This window comes from Macrobrachium nipponense, chromosome 43 (assembly GCF_015104395.2).
Source record: "Macrobrachium nipponense isolate FS-2020 chromosome 43, ASM1510439v2, whole genome shotgun sequence".
Lineage (NCBI taxonomy): Eukaryota > Metazoa > Arthropoda > Malacostraca > Decapoda > Palaemonidae > Macrobrachium > Macrobrachium nipponense.
This window is the reverse complement of record NC_061104.1, coordinates 39,591,142-39,607,782: the sequence shown is the minus strand read 5'-3', so window position 1 is coordinate 39,607,782 and position 16,641 is coordinate 39,591,142. Positions and strand designations below refer to the sequence as shown.

Below are 16,641 nucleotides of genomic sequence, written 5' to 3'. Positions count from 1 at the left end.
TATTAGCCGGTAGTTTCAGCTGAGCTGCAATCTATCATAAGTAATGGACTCCAGGTTTGTATGGTTAGGGAAAAATACATTTTACTTCAAAAATGTCATTTTTGTAATAAAACTTCAAAAACTCAGGTATAAGCATTTTTAGTCTTTTAACTATCAAAATAGGCAGTTCTAAGTATTTTTAAGTCTTTCCAGATTTTAGCCGTTCCCCGGGGGCGGAGAGCGAGTTTGGTACCCATCCCTGTGAGTACTCACGCTACTGCATTGCCTTTAGTATATACGTGCTCTGGCTGCTCTTGCAATCAGATGTCGGGATTTCATGACACCTGTAACCTCCTATTAGTCTGGTGAAATGGTTCTCCAAATCAACTGTGTCCGGGGCCAGCATGATGGAACTGTACTTGTGGAAGGAAAACTTTGGAGAGCCTTAGCATCTCCCAAAACATGTCAGAATAAGCTCTACCATAGCTCACCCCATGTCAAAGGAGGGAGGACTGATGGAGATGCAAGTTGTGGTTATCAGACATGTAGATAATAAGACATAAGTGTATCGCATAGTATTTGCTATGTGAGATTTTCCATTATGAAAGGTTAAGTATAATACTTTAATTTACAAAAAATTTTAATTAACGACCACATAGACTAAACTTTACAAAATATTAATAAAAAATCATCAGATCTAATACATTTTAAATAAAACGAGATCTTACGGTAGAAACCAAACAAGGCAAGTGCTAATTACAATACAATATCATGGTTTTAACCACAATTGAAATTGCATAAAATGATCTGGGATCAGTTAGTTATGTATTTATATTCATATCTATTATATAAGGTTATAATGCTCTTGTTGATTTCAAGATTTATCACACTAACATATCACATATCAATATATTAAGCTACTGTTCTTTAAAATTCCAAATTGTATTGTACTGATTTGTCACTAACAGTTTAAATAAGAAGAGTGAGAGTGTGTACAGCAAACTGGTCAGTCACTGTTCCACTTGAGATATTGTACAAGAAATAAGTCAATAAAATGATGAACTAGAAACTATTACATTTAACAATGTAAATAAAACTGTACTAAATTGCCCCTATTTAGCTGCTGATGGCCGTTGCTCCGGGTGGTATTTAAAGACGTGCCGTGAAAGATGACCTCGTTGTCTGAAAGCCACACCACAAGTTGAACATTTGTAAGGCTTTTCACCGGTGTGTATTCTGAAAAGAAAAATGCTTTGTCAGTAAGGCTTTTCACCAATGTGTATTCTTAAAAGAAAAAAAACCTGTGTGTAAAGGTGAGTACATACATTTTGCAATAGTTATTTAAACAAACCTGGACTTAAAGAACTGTAAGATAAAGAAGTTTGTTGGTGTTATTTTTCCATTGAAGCTAATGTAGATAGCATATGACACTTCTAGTTACTGAAACATAGAAAGTAACCCATTTAGTGCAAATATTAATTCCTTAGAATTTAAACATGATTTTAATTTAAAGGAATTCATATTTGTAGCAGCTGTCTTTTCCATAGAAGATGCTCCAGAAGCATGCAGTGCAGTATAGCTACACCCTCAGAGGAGAGTAAGAAAAAAGACTACATACTGGCTAGGATAGGAAGGACAAGTTCTTTCTTTTCTCCTTCTTCTCCTCCTCCTCATTGAGCTTCTCCTCACCCTGCTGTAGGAAGAGGAAGGGTTAAGTACAAGAAGGCATCTCACAAGAAGTCTTATAGAACTCCCAGTGAGTGCTCTTCCCAGTCTCTAGGGAGCAGAAGCTCTCAAGCACTGATCAGCTGCTGGCTAGTCTGACATGGCCTTTTTAAGCGTGAACACTACCCTTCCTCAGCCTGCCTGCTTCATCTCAGACGTGGTGCACCAGAAACTCCTTATTGAGCCAGTCCTTCCTGGTCCTATATTCATGACTACAGGTAGTGAGCTTGCATGTGACCTTGACGCTCCGTTTGGCTAGTGGTTTGCCACAAACGTTTGTGGTTATACATGAATGGTAATGAGCATTTCTGTTTACCAGTACTACCTTCTAGTTAAGCCATTACCAAACTAAAAGAGACATAGGTCACTTGACCTTGGCTCTGAACTCCATTTTGAGTAGTATATTTCAGTCTGATCACACAATAGAGTCCTAGGAATAGTACGGTACTTAAAGGATCAGTGGTGTAATCCATACATGGAAAAGGCATCATGGTCCCTTGTTTGGTGTGTTTGTGGTCTCTGTATTGTTTATACATGAGGGGTGAGGACAGTAACCTGTCTGCCCCCTGTGGGGCTTGTCCCTGTACCATGTGCAAGTACTACGAGCCTTACCATGTCTTCACAGAAGGAGGAATGCTCATCTCATTTTTTGGAGCCTGCTTGTCAGTTTGTGCTACCCTCTTGTTCAGTGAGTAAATGGCTCTCGGACTAAGCGCGCGCACACACGGGATTAGCAGGCGATAGGCCTCCTTTTACAGTACTTACAAGGGATGGGAGGATTGCTTTGTAATTTGACAGAAGTGTGAACAAAAACTGATAACTTTAAAATCACAGATAATTCCATTTACTCAATTTACCTTATATGTCTTTTGAGATCTTCAGTTTGATGGAAGCCCCGACCACAAACAGCACAGTGAAGAGGTCTGTGAGCTGTATGGGATGCCATGTGTGCTCTGTGTTCCCCTCTGGCTATATTCTCTCCACAAACCTGTATTTAATACAAAGAGAAGAAAAGGATATGATTAGTTTCCAAGTACATAGAGAGCAGCTTCTCTGTCTGTGTATACGTGTTGAATAATAATCTTTGAAATCCTGAATTTCCAAAAGAATTACAGTTATATGCAATTTAAATAACACTCACTCTACACTGTCCTGAGGCAATGTTATGTTTAATGGAATCACTCATCCTCGCAGCTTTGTGAGACCCAGAACCAGCTGCACCTAAAACTCGCAAGAGAGCTCGAGCTGCTGCTAGCTGCTGTAAAGAAAATCATACGAGAAGTTTGTTATACTCTGAAAATTATTCTTGGATGCATCTAACTACTAGTGCTGTATATAAAGCCAGTTACATTCACTTATTTCAATCTCATCCATTGTGCTCTTCATTCCTGCTAATTATCATTTGAATTGTGGAAATTAATGCATATGAAATTGACCATGGTAAGACCTTTAAATAGCAGAGAGGCCCAGTGGACAGAGCTCTTGGTAATACATAACATAAAAATAAACATAAATCATGGAATGGTCGTATTTTCTGCCGAGTCCTGTGTCCCCGACATACCAAACAAACACTAATAATTTCCAGTAAACTATAACAGAACCACTAAATATATGAAACAAAGAAGAGTAAAGGAATGAACACACACAGCTGCAGGTATTTTATTAATACATACAGCTAAATGGAAGTACTTCTCCCAAGTGAACCTCCTTCAGTGCAAGCAGGTACGTGAGGCATGTGTTGGTGATACGCCATGCCATCAAACTCTCGTCCGTATACATCTTAGGCATGTGGGAGTGTATTGTCAGATCAGCTCAATTGCCTGGAACAGGTCACTGGGACTGAGTGGCCTCTGCACCCAAAGTGGAGAAGCCCATACTGTCAGCCAAAAGAAGGAAGTATCCAAGAATATTGTCTCGTTAGGACATCAAGCAGGTTAAAGAATCATCTGGCAAGGGAGATGGCTCCATACCAAGGGCAAGGGCTTAAGGAGTTGGGTGCTGCATTGTCCCTAGCATTCAGGAGGAACTTCTTGGTGGCACAGGTTCTGGTGTTGCCTACAAGCCCTTGGATACTTTCTCTGTAGGACCTGTGGTGGTTGCTAAATAAGGTATGTAACTGACCAAGCTCCATTAGGACAGAACAACATCTTACCTAAAGTTTATTGGGAGAAAGTGGACAATAATTACTGAGCTTGTGGGTGTTTCTCCCACCCCCTCCTTTGCTTGTTGCTGTTAACAATATTAAACTAGTGGCAGGCAATTGAGGGGTGTGGGAGAGCCATGCACACACTAACTAATGTCCACTTTCTCCCTTGGCAACAAGGATAAAAGCAGGGTTAGCAAGAAGTGGGATTTTGATAAAGACAAAGTTTGTGTACATATGTAGGAAAAAGGCAATTCATCTTATTTGCAATTTTTTTCTACAAGAACACAAACTTTCTTTTGCCTTTGCATCCTTATTTACGTATAAATGGTATAGTTTTCAAATGTGTCTTAAGAATTTAGGCGTACAGTAACTTTGATAAGAAATTGACTTTTGTGAAGGAGATGCATAGTATTGCTTCTTCTAATTTTCAGAAATTTGGCATCATGTAGAAATATTAAAATATTTTGTGATGAGGCTGTTACATGTAATCTTAAGTTTTTCAACACTACTTTGTTTGGACAGTTGACCACTGGTATTCGTGGGAATATGTACCACAACCCCCCATGATTAGCTAAAATCCGCAAATACGTAATTGAAACCCCTCTAAAAACGCTCATAACTGCCTAATTTGATAGTTCAGAAACCAGAAAAACCCTCTGAAATCAATTGCAGTGGTCCCCCTGTATTCGCAAGGGATGCGTACCAGACTCCCCCGTGAATAGTTAGAACCCGTGAATGTTTGGAACCCCTATAAAAACGCTTAAAAACAGCCTATTTTCTTAGTTAAAACTCAAGAAAAACCCACTAAAAATTTCCATACTTGGTTTTTATAATATTTTTATCACAAAAAGTGCATTTTATGATAAAATTGATAAAAAACCAGGAATTTGTGGATATTTCTCATAGACAAATACAGCGAATGTGCGATTTTCCGCGAATAACGTGGGGAAACATTCCTGAGAGAAATCCGCGAATGTGTGAGTCCGCGAATCCGGAGAAGGCAAATACGGGGGTCCACTGTATATCAGAGTATTTTTTAATAGTTTAACCAAAAAATGCATTTAGACATGAAAATACTTGCAGTAATTAGTGAATATATCTCTGAAAAATACAGCAAATGGGAGAAGCCATGAATCTGGAGCTGCGAATAATAGGTGGGGATCCACTGTACTTTTCTCCAGTTGGTCTTCAGTGCTGAATCTCATATCAAACTCTTGGATAGATTCATGTCGTCAGTTAAGTTGAGTTTGCCCAACTCATAATGTTAACTTGTAGGACAGACATAAAGTGAGTTCATTGTTTGTTGCATAAAATATACGAAGACAAAATCCTCTTCATTCTTTATATGACCTAGCTGTTTTTGTGTGTAACACTAGCCAGGCTGGAGCTACAAACTAAATTTTTAGCATCAGTTTTAATGCTATGTAGTATTCAGTTTGCTAGCAGTTTTATTTTGGCTCCTACTAAAATGTGGAATAGTTTTTCCAGGCTGTGGAGTATTCTGATCTTCAAATTTTTAAGTGAGAAGCAGTTCATTCCTGCTGATGCTTCTATAATTTATATGTCTCATCCTCAAAGGAGTTACACTCTCATGGTCCCCCAAGGGACCCATAAGACAGACCAACCAATTATATACTACAATTCTCTTTTAGTTGGTTTCGGGCAGAATACGTAGTGCTTGTTGGCACAGTGACAGGATAGAAAGGACTCAAGACAGGAGCTCCTGTCCTACAATGATTACCTAATTCTGGCTGAGACCAATTATATGAGAACTCTTTTGAGGACTCACAGTGGCTACCAAAGATAGGTTTTTCATATGTCAAAACCTGTTTTATCACCCTTTATTTCAAGTTACATTAGTATCTGTCTTTGCAGGCTGCTTCCTTTGTTCATATGCTGAACAAACCTTCGGTCTTAACAATAGGATAAGCTTCTAGTGCCAGCTGGAACCGGTTAAAACAATCAAAGATTGTAAAGCAAGGAATCTGTGGCATTTGGCAACTTGTACGTATACGAGGTGGAAGCTGGTCACTGACCGGGCTTGGTACCTCGTAATGCGTCGGTCTTTCTTTGACCGCCGTGGAGAGTAGTCGCTTTTGTGCTCTCCTTCCCAAGCTGGTTTCTTTGTTAGCCTGTGATTTATTTGTGCTTTGCTTTCAGTGTGTGCGCGCACCTGCTTGTCTTTATCATGGATTCCACCAAGAGTTTTAGGCCCCACATGTGTCCGGTGTACGTATAGAGATTTAATGTTATGGTGTATATTAATTACATTACGTACAGTTTATGAACATTTTGTACATTTGCTTTGTATTATTCTACAGAAGAATTATATTTATGTTTCCATGTATATTTCCCATTGCACATACTGTGAGACCACTATTTCATTATGCATCGTGGCAACATTGTAATTAGATATGTCAACACTGCCTTTATTTCCCGCCATATGCATAGTCAGTCACTGTCCAGTGGTCACTGTATTGACAAGCGCGGACCTGCTTCCCGCTGCTTTCGTCTTGATGTCTGTTTATCTTCATTACAAGATTTTAAAGAATCTACGGATTTAATTTGTCACCCCTTCATTCCATTTCTTGCATGGATGTATGTGGCAGCATTCCACACATGGCGCAGTGAGTAACTGCACTTATTGACTCCAAGAAGACGACCGCCATTGCCGCTTACTTCTCGTCTCGCACATTGGATTCCTTACAGTGACTCAAGATATCAACGACAGTTTACTATAGTGTCTCCAAGAATGATACAGTGTTTCCAAGAGTGATACAGTGTTTGTGCAGTGCAGGGTTAGAGTGACAGTGTGTTATAGTGTTGTGTTGCATTATATTAAGTGTCCTTGCCAAGCTTTCTTTAGGATATTTGAACTCTAGCGCCCATTTTCTTGGGAGCCCCCACCATGCGTCCTCCCCTAATCATGCATCGATGGTGACTGAGGGCCCGAGGCGCTCACCAAGAGGCACTCACCCCTCCCGCCTCCCCTCTGGTCGCTAGCTCGCAACACACACTCACTCACCCCACCCGACTGCCGCTTATTTCACAAGCACACTGACAAACGTTGTAATTCTTAAAATATCCTAAGTGCTTTCTTTCGCTTACATACAGCGACTTGGATATTTTTCTGACATTCTACAGCTCTCAAACTCTCTTACGACACCGAACACGACATGGCTCAGCAAGAGGATAAGCTAATTGATTTAATGGATCAGACAGCGGATGAGACAGAGGAGCAGACAGCGGATCAGGCAGAGGATCAAACGGAGGGTCTGATGAGAGACGAGGTACCTGTGCACCTCCCCACTGCTGATGAAGATACCAGCACCACTCTCCCTCCTCCCCAGACTCCCAATAGGACAGGAGACCAGAATAATGACATACTTCATCTTATACACTTTCTGCAGACTTCCAGCATGCAAGAGCAAGATCGACGATGACAAGAGGAGCAGAACTTCAGACTACAGATGGAGCAAGCAAGACAGGAAGACAACCAGCAGTTCATGTCTCTTTTCTCCTTGCTATCAGGACAGATTGCGGCATCGCAACCCCAGCAAACTAACCCCATGATTGCACCTCCTGTTACACCTGTTCCCCCACCCCCTGGCTTCTCAGAGAATACACCTTCAGTTTCTAGCAAGCCTACGGTCCATCCCCCACCTCTCCTGCAACAAGATGCAACGTACCAAGCGTTTCGCCAATGGAGACTCCGTTTTGAGGATTATGCGGCATTAGTTGGACTTGATAGGTTACATCAAACTTCCCAGCTGATTCACCTGAGAACTTGCATCTCCCTGGACGTCCAACGCCTGCTTATGCATACACTGGGCATCCCTCCCAACACATCACTTTCCCTTACAGAGGTGTTGGATACACTGCAAAAGCACTTTCGTAGCCTCAGAAATGAAGCCTTACGACGCAGGGAATTGTTGTCCTGCAAACAGGCTGTCGGAGAATCGTTTGCAGACTACTACGCACGCCTCAAGGATCTCGCTGATGAAGTGGACTTATGCACTGGCAACCCCACCTCCTGCACCGAATGGCAATTGCAGATGGTAATTTTGATGGGTGTGAGAGACGAAGAGTTAATACAACGCCTTATCCCCCTCCAACCCTCATCTACCCTCGCAGAGTTCATGACATTGCATCTTCCCCTAGTCAGGTCAATGCAGTATCTACATACAAGAAGAACCAGCGTCAACAGAAGAGGACTTCTCATCGATCTCCTGACCAACGTTCTCACCAGTCTCCTAACAGTGACCCTTGTCAATATTGCTCTCGCAAGCACGATTCCGGAAAATGCCCAGCCACGGGTGCATCGTGCAATAACTGCGGACGCACAGGTCATTGGCCCCGCACTCAGAAATGCCCTGCTAAGGAAGCTCAGTGCAAGACCTGCCAGAAACAGGGACATTTTGAGAAGATGTGCAGGTCGACCAAGAAAAGTCAGACTGGGTACACAGCTTCAACTCCTCCTAATAAGTCAAATCCCAGCTGCCGTTTCGTGGGTGATAACTTGGGTAGCGAGTCCCCCACACCAGTCACTGTCTCTCTGTCATTTGGCGATATATCAGCACAACTCCAGCTAATCCCCGATACAGGAGCAGACATCACAGTGATTGGCACCATACATTTGGATGCACTCCACATACCTCGGACAAGGCTCGAACCTCCACCCATGACAGACGTTGTGACAGCAGATGGATCCCCCATGACACTGGCTGTAGGATACTTCCAGGCAACCCTTTGTCTTGGCAATAAGTCTTGCTCAGCAACCATACATGTTCATGAGGATATCCAGACTCCCCTCCTCTCCCATGAACATTGCCGAGCCCTCGCCATAGTGTCACCGGAATTCCCGAAGCCCATCCTCAAGGTAACACATGTCAACAGATGCGCTCAGTTTCCTGCCTCTGCCATGACGTCACCCGCAGCTATTAAGGACTATTTTCTTCGGCACTTCAGCGACGTCCTCATATCCAAGAAGGATCTACAAACCCAGCCACTAAAGAAAATGGCAGGCCCTCCAATGAGGATTCACCTGAAACCTGGTGCTACACCATTCGCTGTGCATACACCCAGGCCCATTCCGTTTGCTCTCAGAGATCAAGTGAAAGAAGAACTTGGCTCCTTGGTGCAACAAGGAATCATCAGACCAGCAGGCGACAAACCCTCTGAATGGTGCCATCCCATGGTCTTGGTACCCAAGGACAAAGGTGTGCGCATCACTGTGGATCATACCCACCTAAATTCTCAGGTAGCCCGCCCTGCACACCCTTCACCTACGCCCCATGATGCCGTCCGCAACATCTCTCCTACTGCGAAGTACTTCACCACAGCGGATGCCCTGCATGGCTATTGGCAAATGGAGTTGGCAGAAGAGGACCGCCACCTGACTACATTTATAATTTCGTATGGAAGATTCCAGCACTGTCGCGCCCGATGGGATTTTCAGCAACAGGTGATGCACTACTGGCCTCCATGGAGATATGGCACTACAAGGTGTTCCCAACTGTGTGAAGGTGGTAGATGACATTCTCCTTTCCGATGAGGATCTCCCTTCCCACCTACAACACGTGCACCAAGTGCTGACCAGATGCCGTCAGTATGGCATCACCCTCAACAAGGAGAAATTTACTGTAGCCGCCCCTAAAGTTAACTTTTGCGGTTATGTCTTATCATTCGATGGTATTGCAGCAGACCCCGACAAGGTATCAGCTATACGCGACTTCCCAACACCGTCCAATGTCACAGACGTCAGGTCGTTTATGGGTCTCGTCAATCAACTTGCCGACTTCACTCCAGACATCGCAGCAGCACCACAGCCCCTACGTCCACTTATGAGCCCCAAACGCTCATTCGTCTGGAACGCCCGACCATGACCGAGCATTTAAGAAAGTCAAAGACAGCTCTGACTTCACCACCTGTCCTGGCACCCTTCAATCCTGCCTCGCCTGTGGTTCTACAAACAGATGCCTCACGCCTATACGGTCTCGGCTATGCCCTAACCTTCTGAATAACTCTGAGGTCAGATGCGTCTCGTCCAGTGTGGCTCTCGTTTCCTTACGGATACAGAGACTCGCTACGCCACCATAGAGCTGGAGCTACTTGCAGTCACTTGGGCTATAGCTAAGTGCCGCCTATACTTGTCTGGACTTCAACATTTCACCTTAATGACTGACCATCGCCCCTTGATACCAATTCTCAATCACTACACTTTAGATGCTATTGAGAATCCACGCCTTCAGCACCTCAAGATGAAAGTGGCCCCCTACATCTTTACTGCAGTATGGCGCGCAGGGAAACAACTTTGCATACCAGACGCCCTGTCTCGCTCCCCAACCAGTCGCCCCACACCTGAAGATGAAGAGGAGTGCACCACTTCAACTGCACATGTCAGGTGTATCGTTGCCAGCCCGCCACTTCCACTGACGACCAGGCAACAGGACCCATCATCGAAGAAGACAAGTCTCTACCAAGAAATCCGCACGGCCGCATCTCAGGATCAAGATTACAGTCGTCTCATTCACTACGTCCAACGGTTTTCCTACCAACCGCTATGATCTCCACGCTTCCGCCCTCCCGTAGGTGGAAGCTGCGGGACAACCTTTACACGGATGGAGAGTTAGTATTGTATGGACCCCGGATCGTCATCCCTGCAGCCCTCCGTAGACGCACCTTGGATTGACTCCACGAGAGCCATCGAGGGATTGAAGCTACTCGACGTCGTGCAATGCAGACAGTATTCTGGCCAGGTATCAATGCAGATATCAAGAATAAAGTAGAAAGCTGTGAGGCCTGCCAACAGCTTCTCCCTATCAGCAACAAGAACCTTACATGTGTGACGACCATCCATCCCGGCCCTTCGAAAGTGTGTCAGCTGACTTCTTCCACGTAGCAGGGAAATCCTTCCTTGTTATTGCTGATAGACTTTCAGGCTGGCCTGTGGTTGTTCCTTGTGGACGTGACACAACTTCAGCCAGTTACAAGAATGTTCTGTGTTTTCTTCCGCGAGGTTGGTGTTCCACTCCGCTTACGAACTGATGGAGGACCCCCATTTTTCCAGCCATGACTTCAAGCAAATTTGCGACCCGTGGGGAGTTCATCACATCATCACTTCTCACATACCCTCTAGGCTATAATGGACACGCAGAAGCTGCAGTGAAAGCTGGTAAACATCTTATCATCAAGGCTGCCCCATCCGGGAACATAGATTGTGAAGCCTTTGATAGAGGACTGCTGGAGCTTTGGAATACACCGAACCCCACTGGACGCTCCCCTGCGCAGATTCTCTATGGTCATCCTCTCCGCACTTGTGTTCCGGCTCACCCCAGATCATTCACAGAGGAGTGGCAAACTAAGACTGAAGATTACGACCGTCGCACTGCTGCCCAAACTGACCAAGCCATGAGCCTTTACAATTCTCATGCCCGACCTCTACCCAAGCTCACCATCGGCCAACGAGTTAGGATACAGGACTCAACGACGCTTCGATGGGACAAGGTCGGCATCGTGATGGGCCGCGGAATGTCAAGAAAGTATGAAATACGCCTTCCAAGTGGTCGTGTATGGTTTCGAAACCGAAGACATTTACGCCCAGTGGCTAATATGAGTGACGACACCTCTCCCCAAGTCCCTGTGTCCCCTTGCCCTGGCCAGGAAAGAGAGCCATCATTCGAACCCTCCAATATCCCTCGTCATTCACCTCGACTAGCTCAGAGGAATTAATGTTCCGCTCGAGACACTGCTACAAGCGTAAAGGGGGAGGGAGGTAAATAGAGATTTAGTGTTATGCTGTATATTAATTACATTACGTACAGTTTATGAACATTTTGTACATTTGCTTTGTATTATTCTATAGAAGAATTATATATCTGTTTCCATGTATATTTCCCATTGCACATACTGTGAGACCACTATTTCATTATGCATCGTGGCAACATTGTAATTAGATATGTCAACACTGCCTTTATTTCCCGCCATATGCATAGTCAGTCACTGTCCAGTGGTCATTGTATTGACAAGCGCGGACCTGCTTCCCGCTGCTTTCGTCTTGATGTCTGTTTATCTTCATTACAAGATTTTAAAGAATCTACGGATTTAATTTGTCACCCCTTCATTCCATTTCTTGCATGGATGTATGTGGCAGCATTCCACACATCCGGGTGTTCAGGATTTCCATGTTCGAGGTTTTTGGCGTCTTCCATTACTGACCCCCATACCACTTGTAGTAGGTGTTGTGTACTTGCTAAATATAAGTCTGAGGATGAATTGTAATGATGAAAGAGTGAGTGGTTCTCTTCCTTCTATCCTTCCTCTGCAGCTCAGGACAGGTAAGCTAAATCAGGCTGGGCTTAAAGTTTTGGCTATTAAGTTGACAATTTCTCTCTCCCTTTTAACCTTGTTGGATCATTAGAGCTATAATCTAACCAATTATTGTACTTGTTGGCCAGATTAAGATACATTAAAACTAATGACACATCAGAAAAGGAAAATTTTTGGTTCTCCAAGAATTTTTCCTTTTAGCGAGGTTTCAGACACTTCTTGCCCAGGCTCAGGGCTCCATTGCTCTGCCATCCCTATGTCTAAGCAACAGCACTGCTCCATTGTTCACAGTCTTGACCAGGAACAAGATGGTCACCCACCTAAGGAATAAGGTCTACATAAAAGGTGATGGTTTGTATTTCTTTTGGAACAAATACATTTTTAAAGTACAGACTACATTTGTGCCCAATATTCACGTTTTCACTTTTAGTATGAAAAGATTGTCTCAGCAGAACCAGTGCTGTGTTTTGACTAGCCAGAATTTCCATACTGATGTATCTACAGAGAACACTTTACCCTTTGATGTAACTTTTGAATAAAGTATAATAGTACTTACCTAGAGAGCGCACACAACTATACATATTGTAATATCTATAATTTTAGTTGAGTGTGTATTTTTATGTTTTACAACTACGTTAAGCAAAGAATATATGATATGGTGTATGTATTGTAATACAATAACATTAATTAGAAATGCAGTTACTGTACACATGATTTTTTTTTTAAATTTGCATAAGAAACCTTATGCTGCTATGTATTCAAGTTTACATCTTTTCTGCAGTACGTACAGTCTTATTACCCTTTGAGGTAGATGCTTCATGTTTTCTTGCTACTAGTTTAGCATTATTAACAGTGCTTTAGGCTCATTTTGGTGCCATGATGTAAATATTACAGGTCTTTTAACCATAAAATTACATGAAAACAGTGTTTAAACATATCAATGCTACTGTTGAACGTGAAAATGAAGTACGTAGTATCATCTCCATAACATGTACCACTAAATAAGAGGCTTGAACTGTTGTACAAATCCTAACCTTTTAAAATTCAGTAAAATTCAGATATTATAAAAAAATACAGAAATTTACTCTTATCATAATATGTTAGTTCCTTATGAATACTGTAGACTTAAAATTCTGAAAGACTTTGTTTATCTAATTTCCACAAGCAATGTAAGAATCAGCTAGAGGAATAAAAAGAAAAATTGAGTCCTTGGAGCTTTTCCAAGGTTAGAATTACGTATGGGAACAAAATAGTTTCAAAAGCATCAAGTTTGTATCAGAGTCCAGGGAGAAAGAGGTGAATAATATGGAAGAGTGCCAAACATGATTCCTCCCATTCTTCTTCAGTGACTTGCTCATCTTTTCATTGAAGGGCTGGTTAAGGCCACACCCAAAAACAACAATAATACGTACCAGAGGATTTGCTACTGGCAAAACTACTGCAACAGGAGTATCTCCCTTCTTTACTGAAGACAAAGAAGCCGAGCAGCTGCAGACACTACAGGTTAAGAAGGCTTAAGTGCCAAGTCCTCCTCCTCTGCAGAAGTTGTTGAGGATGGCTGTGAAAGACTAACTATCTGGAATATTTAGTGTAGGACATATTTTCCACAAGTACTCCATTGATGACATCTTACAGACACCTGGAATGTCATAGTCAAATGAGATGGGGAACAAAACAGTTGCTGAAGAAGTACCTCTTCTAGTAGACAAATCTAGTAGCTACTTTGTCCTCAGAGGAGAGAGCATAGGCAGACTTCATATCCTTGGTGCTATCCCCCTTAGAAGGGGTTATCATTGGTAGGCAGAGGTGTAGACAAAAGAGGCAGGAGAAAGGAGCTAGATGGATTTTGGTGGCATCATCGGGGCATATTCCCCGAGGAAGCTGGGGAGAGCCTCTTGTCCTTCCTCCTCTGCTTGCCAAACTTCTCCCAATAGGGCAAAACCTAACCAGCACACTTCTTACAGGGGAAAAATTTGTACAATTCATCCACCTACAAAAATAAACAATATGTACTTCTATTTATGGTGGTTACCATTACTGGCACCATGAAATGCCTACAAGGAGGACGCCCACACCCTCGGAGAGTTGCCTATGATAAACAAGCAAGCAAACTGGGAAGGTGAGGAAGGGGTAAATCCTCGTTCATTCTCATCTCCACCAGTTAACTACCTTGTTACCATGTACACTGACTGACCCATCTCCCACTTAACAATACGTACTACTAAGCGCCACAGTGGTGCGATCGGTATAGTCTTGACCTGCCACCTCAGCGGCCGCGAGTTCGATTCTCGGGCATTCCACTGAGGGGTCAGAGAGATGTGTATTTCTGGTGATAGAAGTTCACTCACGACATGGTTCGGAATTCACGTAAAGCCGTTGGTCCCGTTTTATTAAGTAGATCCTGTATTTCAGGTTATTTGGAGTGACAGTGTTATTAATTAGCAATATCTGCTGCCACCCATCTTATACTTTTGGGTATTAAAATTGGGCAGTGTGATGGAGTCAAGAATTTTTTGAAGTACTGCAGTCCATTAGTGTTCCCACTTTCACTGAATGTAAAAATCTCATAAGGGGTAGTGAATGCCCATGGAAAGGTAAGTCAGGCATTCAGTTAAATTTGGTCAAAAGTCCATGTCAAAATGCATTTATGTTCCCTTGATCAGATTACTTAGCTTATACAAAAGTGTGACTTTGAGTAGCATTCTCTAAAGACTATGTACTATGTATTGTGATTTTCTTATTTGTGATAATTTTAGTACTAATTTCTTCTTCTCTGCTTTGCTCATATGACTGGCATACAGTATTCAAGTCTATTTTTCTTCTTTTCCCTCTTGATTTGAGACTGCCTTGACGAAGTTATGCATTTTCAGCTGACGGCTGAAAATGCATAGCGGGCAAGAGGGCTTTCGAACTGGGAGATATATCTCCCAGTTCGAATCCAAAAGTCTCAATTTTCCTCTTACTTAAATTTGTTTCCACTCTTCTACTATCTTTAACTCAGTTGCTCAACCTAGCTGCCCCCCTCTTCACTAAAACCTTCTTACAGGTTGGGCAGGGGCTGGGCTTATGTGCATTGGCTCTTTCTTGATCCAAATGGCAGAGACTGTAGAGGTTTGGTCCGCCTCTCAAGTATGTTTGGACCCTGAGGATGTTGATATGATTTCACACCAATATCTATTGGGGCGAAACTACCTATGGGGGACTTGCCTGCGGAATCCAGGGAGGTATAGTCTCTACGGTAGGACTCTCGGCATTCTTTCCGGTGTGCCCTCTATTGTAACATGAATGGGGATGATTGCATACTAGTTATGCCCTCAGTCCTATCAAGCGGGTTTTGCTTACACTTGAGCCACTCATGTTATGATAGAGCTATCCCTTCGGGGTAGGGTAGGGAGTGGACATATGGGAGTCAGTCTCTGCTGAGTGTCTTTGGTGAGTTAGGGGTTGGTGTGGTGGGCTTGGTTTTCTGCCTGACTTGCAGTAGGTTTTTCAAATTTCTCTTCACGGATTAATGATTAACGACCCTACAATAAACTCCCCCGGACAATGCGACCTCCTGACACTTCCCTCCTCTTCGACCTCTGGCACAAACAAGGACAATCCTAAAGAAAATTCAATTGTACAGAAGACGACCCTTGACAAGACATTGAATGTGGCTATGGAAAGCTCTAGCAGTGGTGAGAGAATCCTTTATGTTGATTCTCTCTCCTCAGATTTAAATTGTTTTGCTTTTATGGAAATGTTTGGAAGGTATGGTGAAATTAAAGTCATTAAGTATTGTGACACTGAAGATTTTGCATTTTGGAGGGTTTGGATTGAGTTTACTACTCATAAAAATGCCATGAATGCTTTCAAGTGTTCATCTAAGGAAAACTTAAAGTGTGTATTAATTCATAAAATACCCCAGAATATTGAAGTAGATTCCTTTTATCCAGCTAGAGTCAGTCAGGAAACTACAGATGGGAAACATAAGGTGAGGACACCTCTACCAGCCAGGTGCTGATTGTTTCAACAAAATCAGACTTGTAATCTTTTTCACTTCAGGAAACATTTGAGAACATTGGTAGGAACAATGGCCAACTCAGATATTACTAGATTTGGAAAGAACAGTTTTTTGGTTCATGCAAAGTCTTATAGACAAGGCCACATGATCTCTAAGCTGAAAAATACTAATATGATAAAAGAGGTCAAACTACACTATAGTTTTAGTTACGCTAAGGGAGTTGTATTCAGTCAAGACCTATATGAACTGTCTGACGAGGAATTGCTGGAAATGTGTGATGATAAAGTGTGGAAGATTTTCAAGGTTCCAATGTCAAGAATGATCATTTTCACTTTTAATAATGATCAAGTTCCTGATTATGTATATGTTGACAAGGAGAGATTTCATGTTAGCCCTTTTAAGCATAGACCACTCCAATGCTTCATTTGTTTTGGGTACAGTCACTCGTCAAAGGTGTGTA

General features: G+C 42.7%; 1 protein-coding gene and 1 long non-coding RNA gene across 4 annotated transcripts in view; one reads left to right on the top strand and one right to left on the bottom strand.

Moving 5' to 3' along the window:
- Positions 1 to 617: 617 nt before the first annotated feature.
- The window catches only part of LOC135213675 (protein bric-a-brac 1-like), a gene marked incomplete at its 5' end in the record, with an annotated part of 136,966 nt that continues 120,942 nt past the window's right edge, over positions 618 to 16,641 (bottom strand). Inside the window, 3 exon segments of one of the 3 annotated variants that reach the window (XM_064247741.1) lie at positions 618 to 1,215; positions 2,562 to 2,692; positions 2,846 to 2,962. In XM_064247741.1, the coding sequence (XP_064103811.1) occupies positions 1,092 to 1,215; positions 2,562 to 2,692; positions 2,846 to 2,962 (372 nt within the window). 3 annotated transcript variants of the gene reach the window in all.
- Positions 1,136 to 16,641, top strand: part of LOC135213677 (uncharacterized) — a 30,215-nt gene continuing 14,709 nt past the window's right edge. Inside the window, exon 1 of the long non-coding RNA XR_010314182.1 lies at positions 1,136 to 1,292. This is a non-coding gene — a long non-coding RNA (uncharacterized LOC135213677). The remainder of the gene's footprint in view (positions 1,293 to 16,641) is intronic.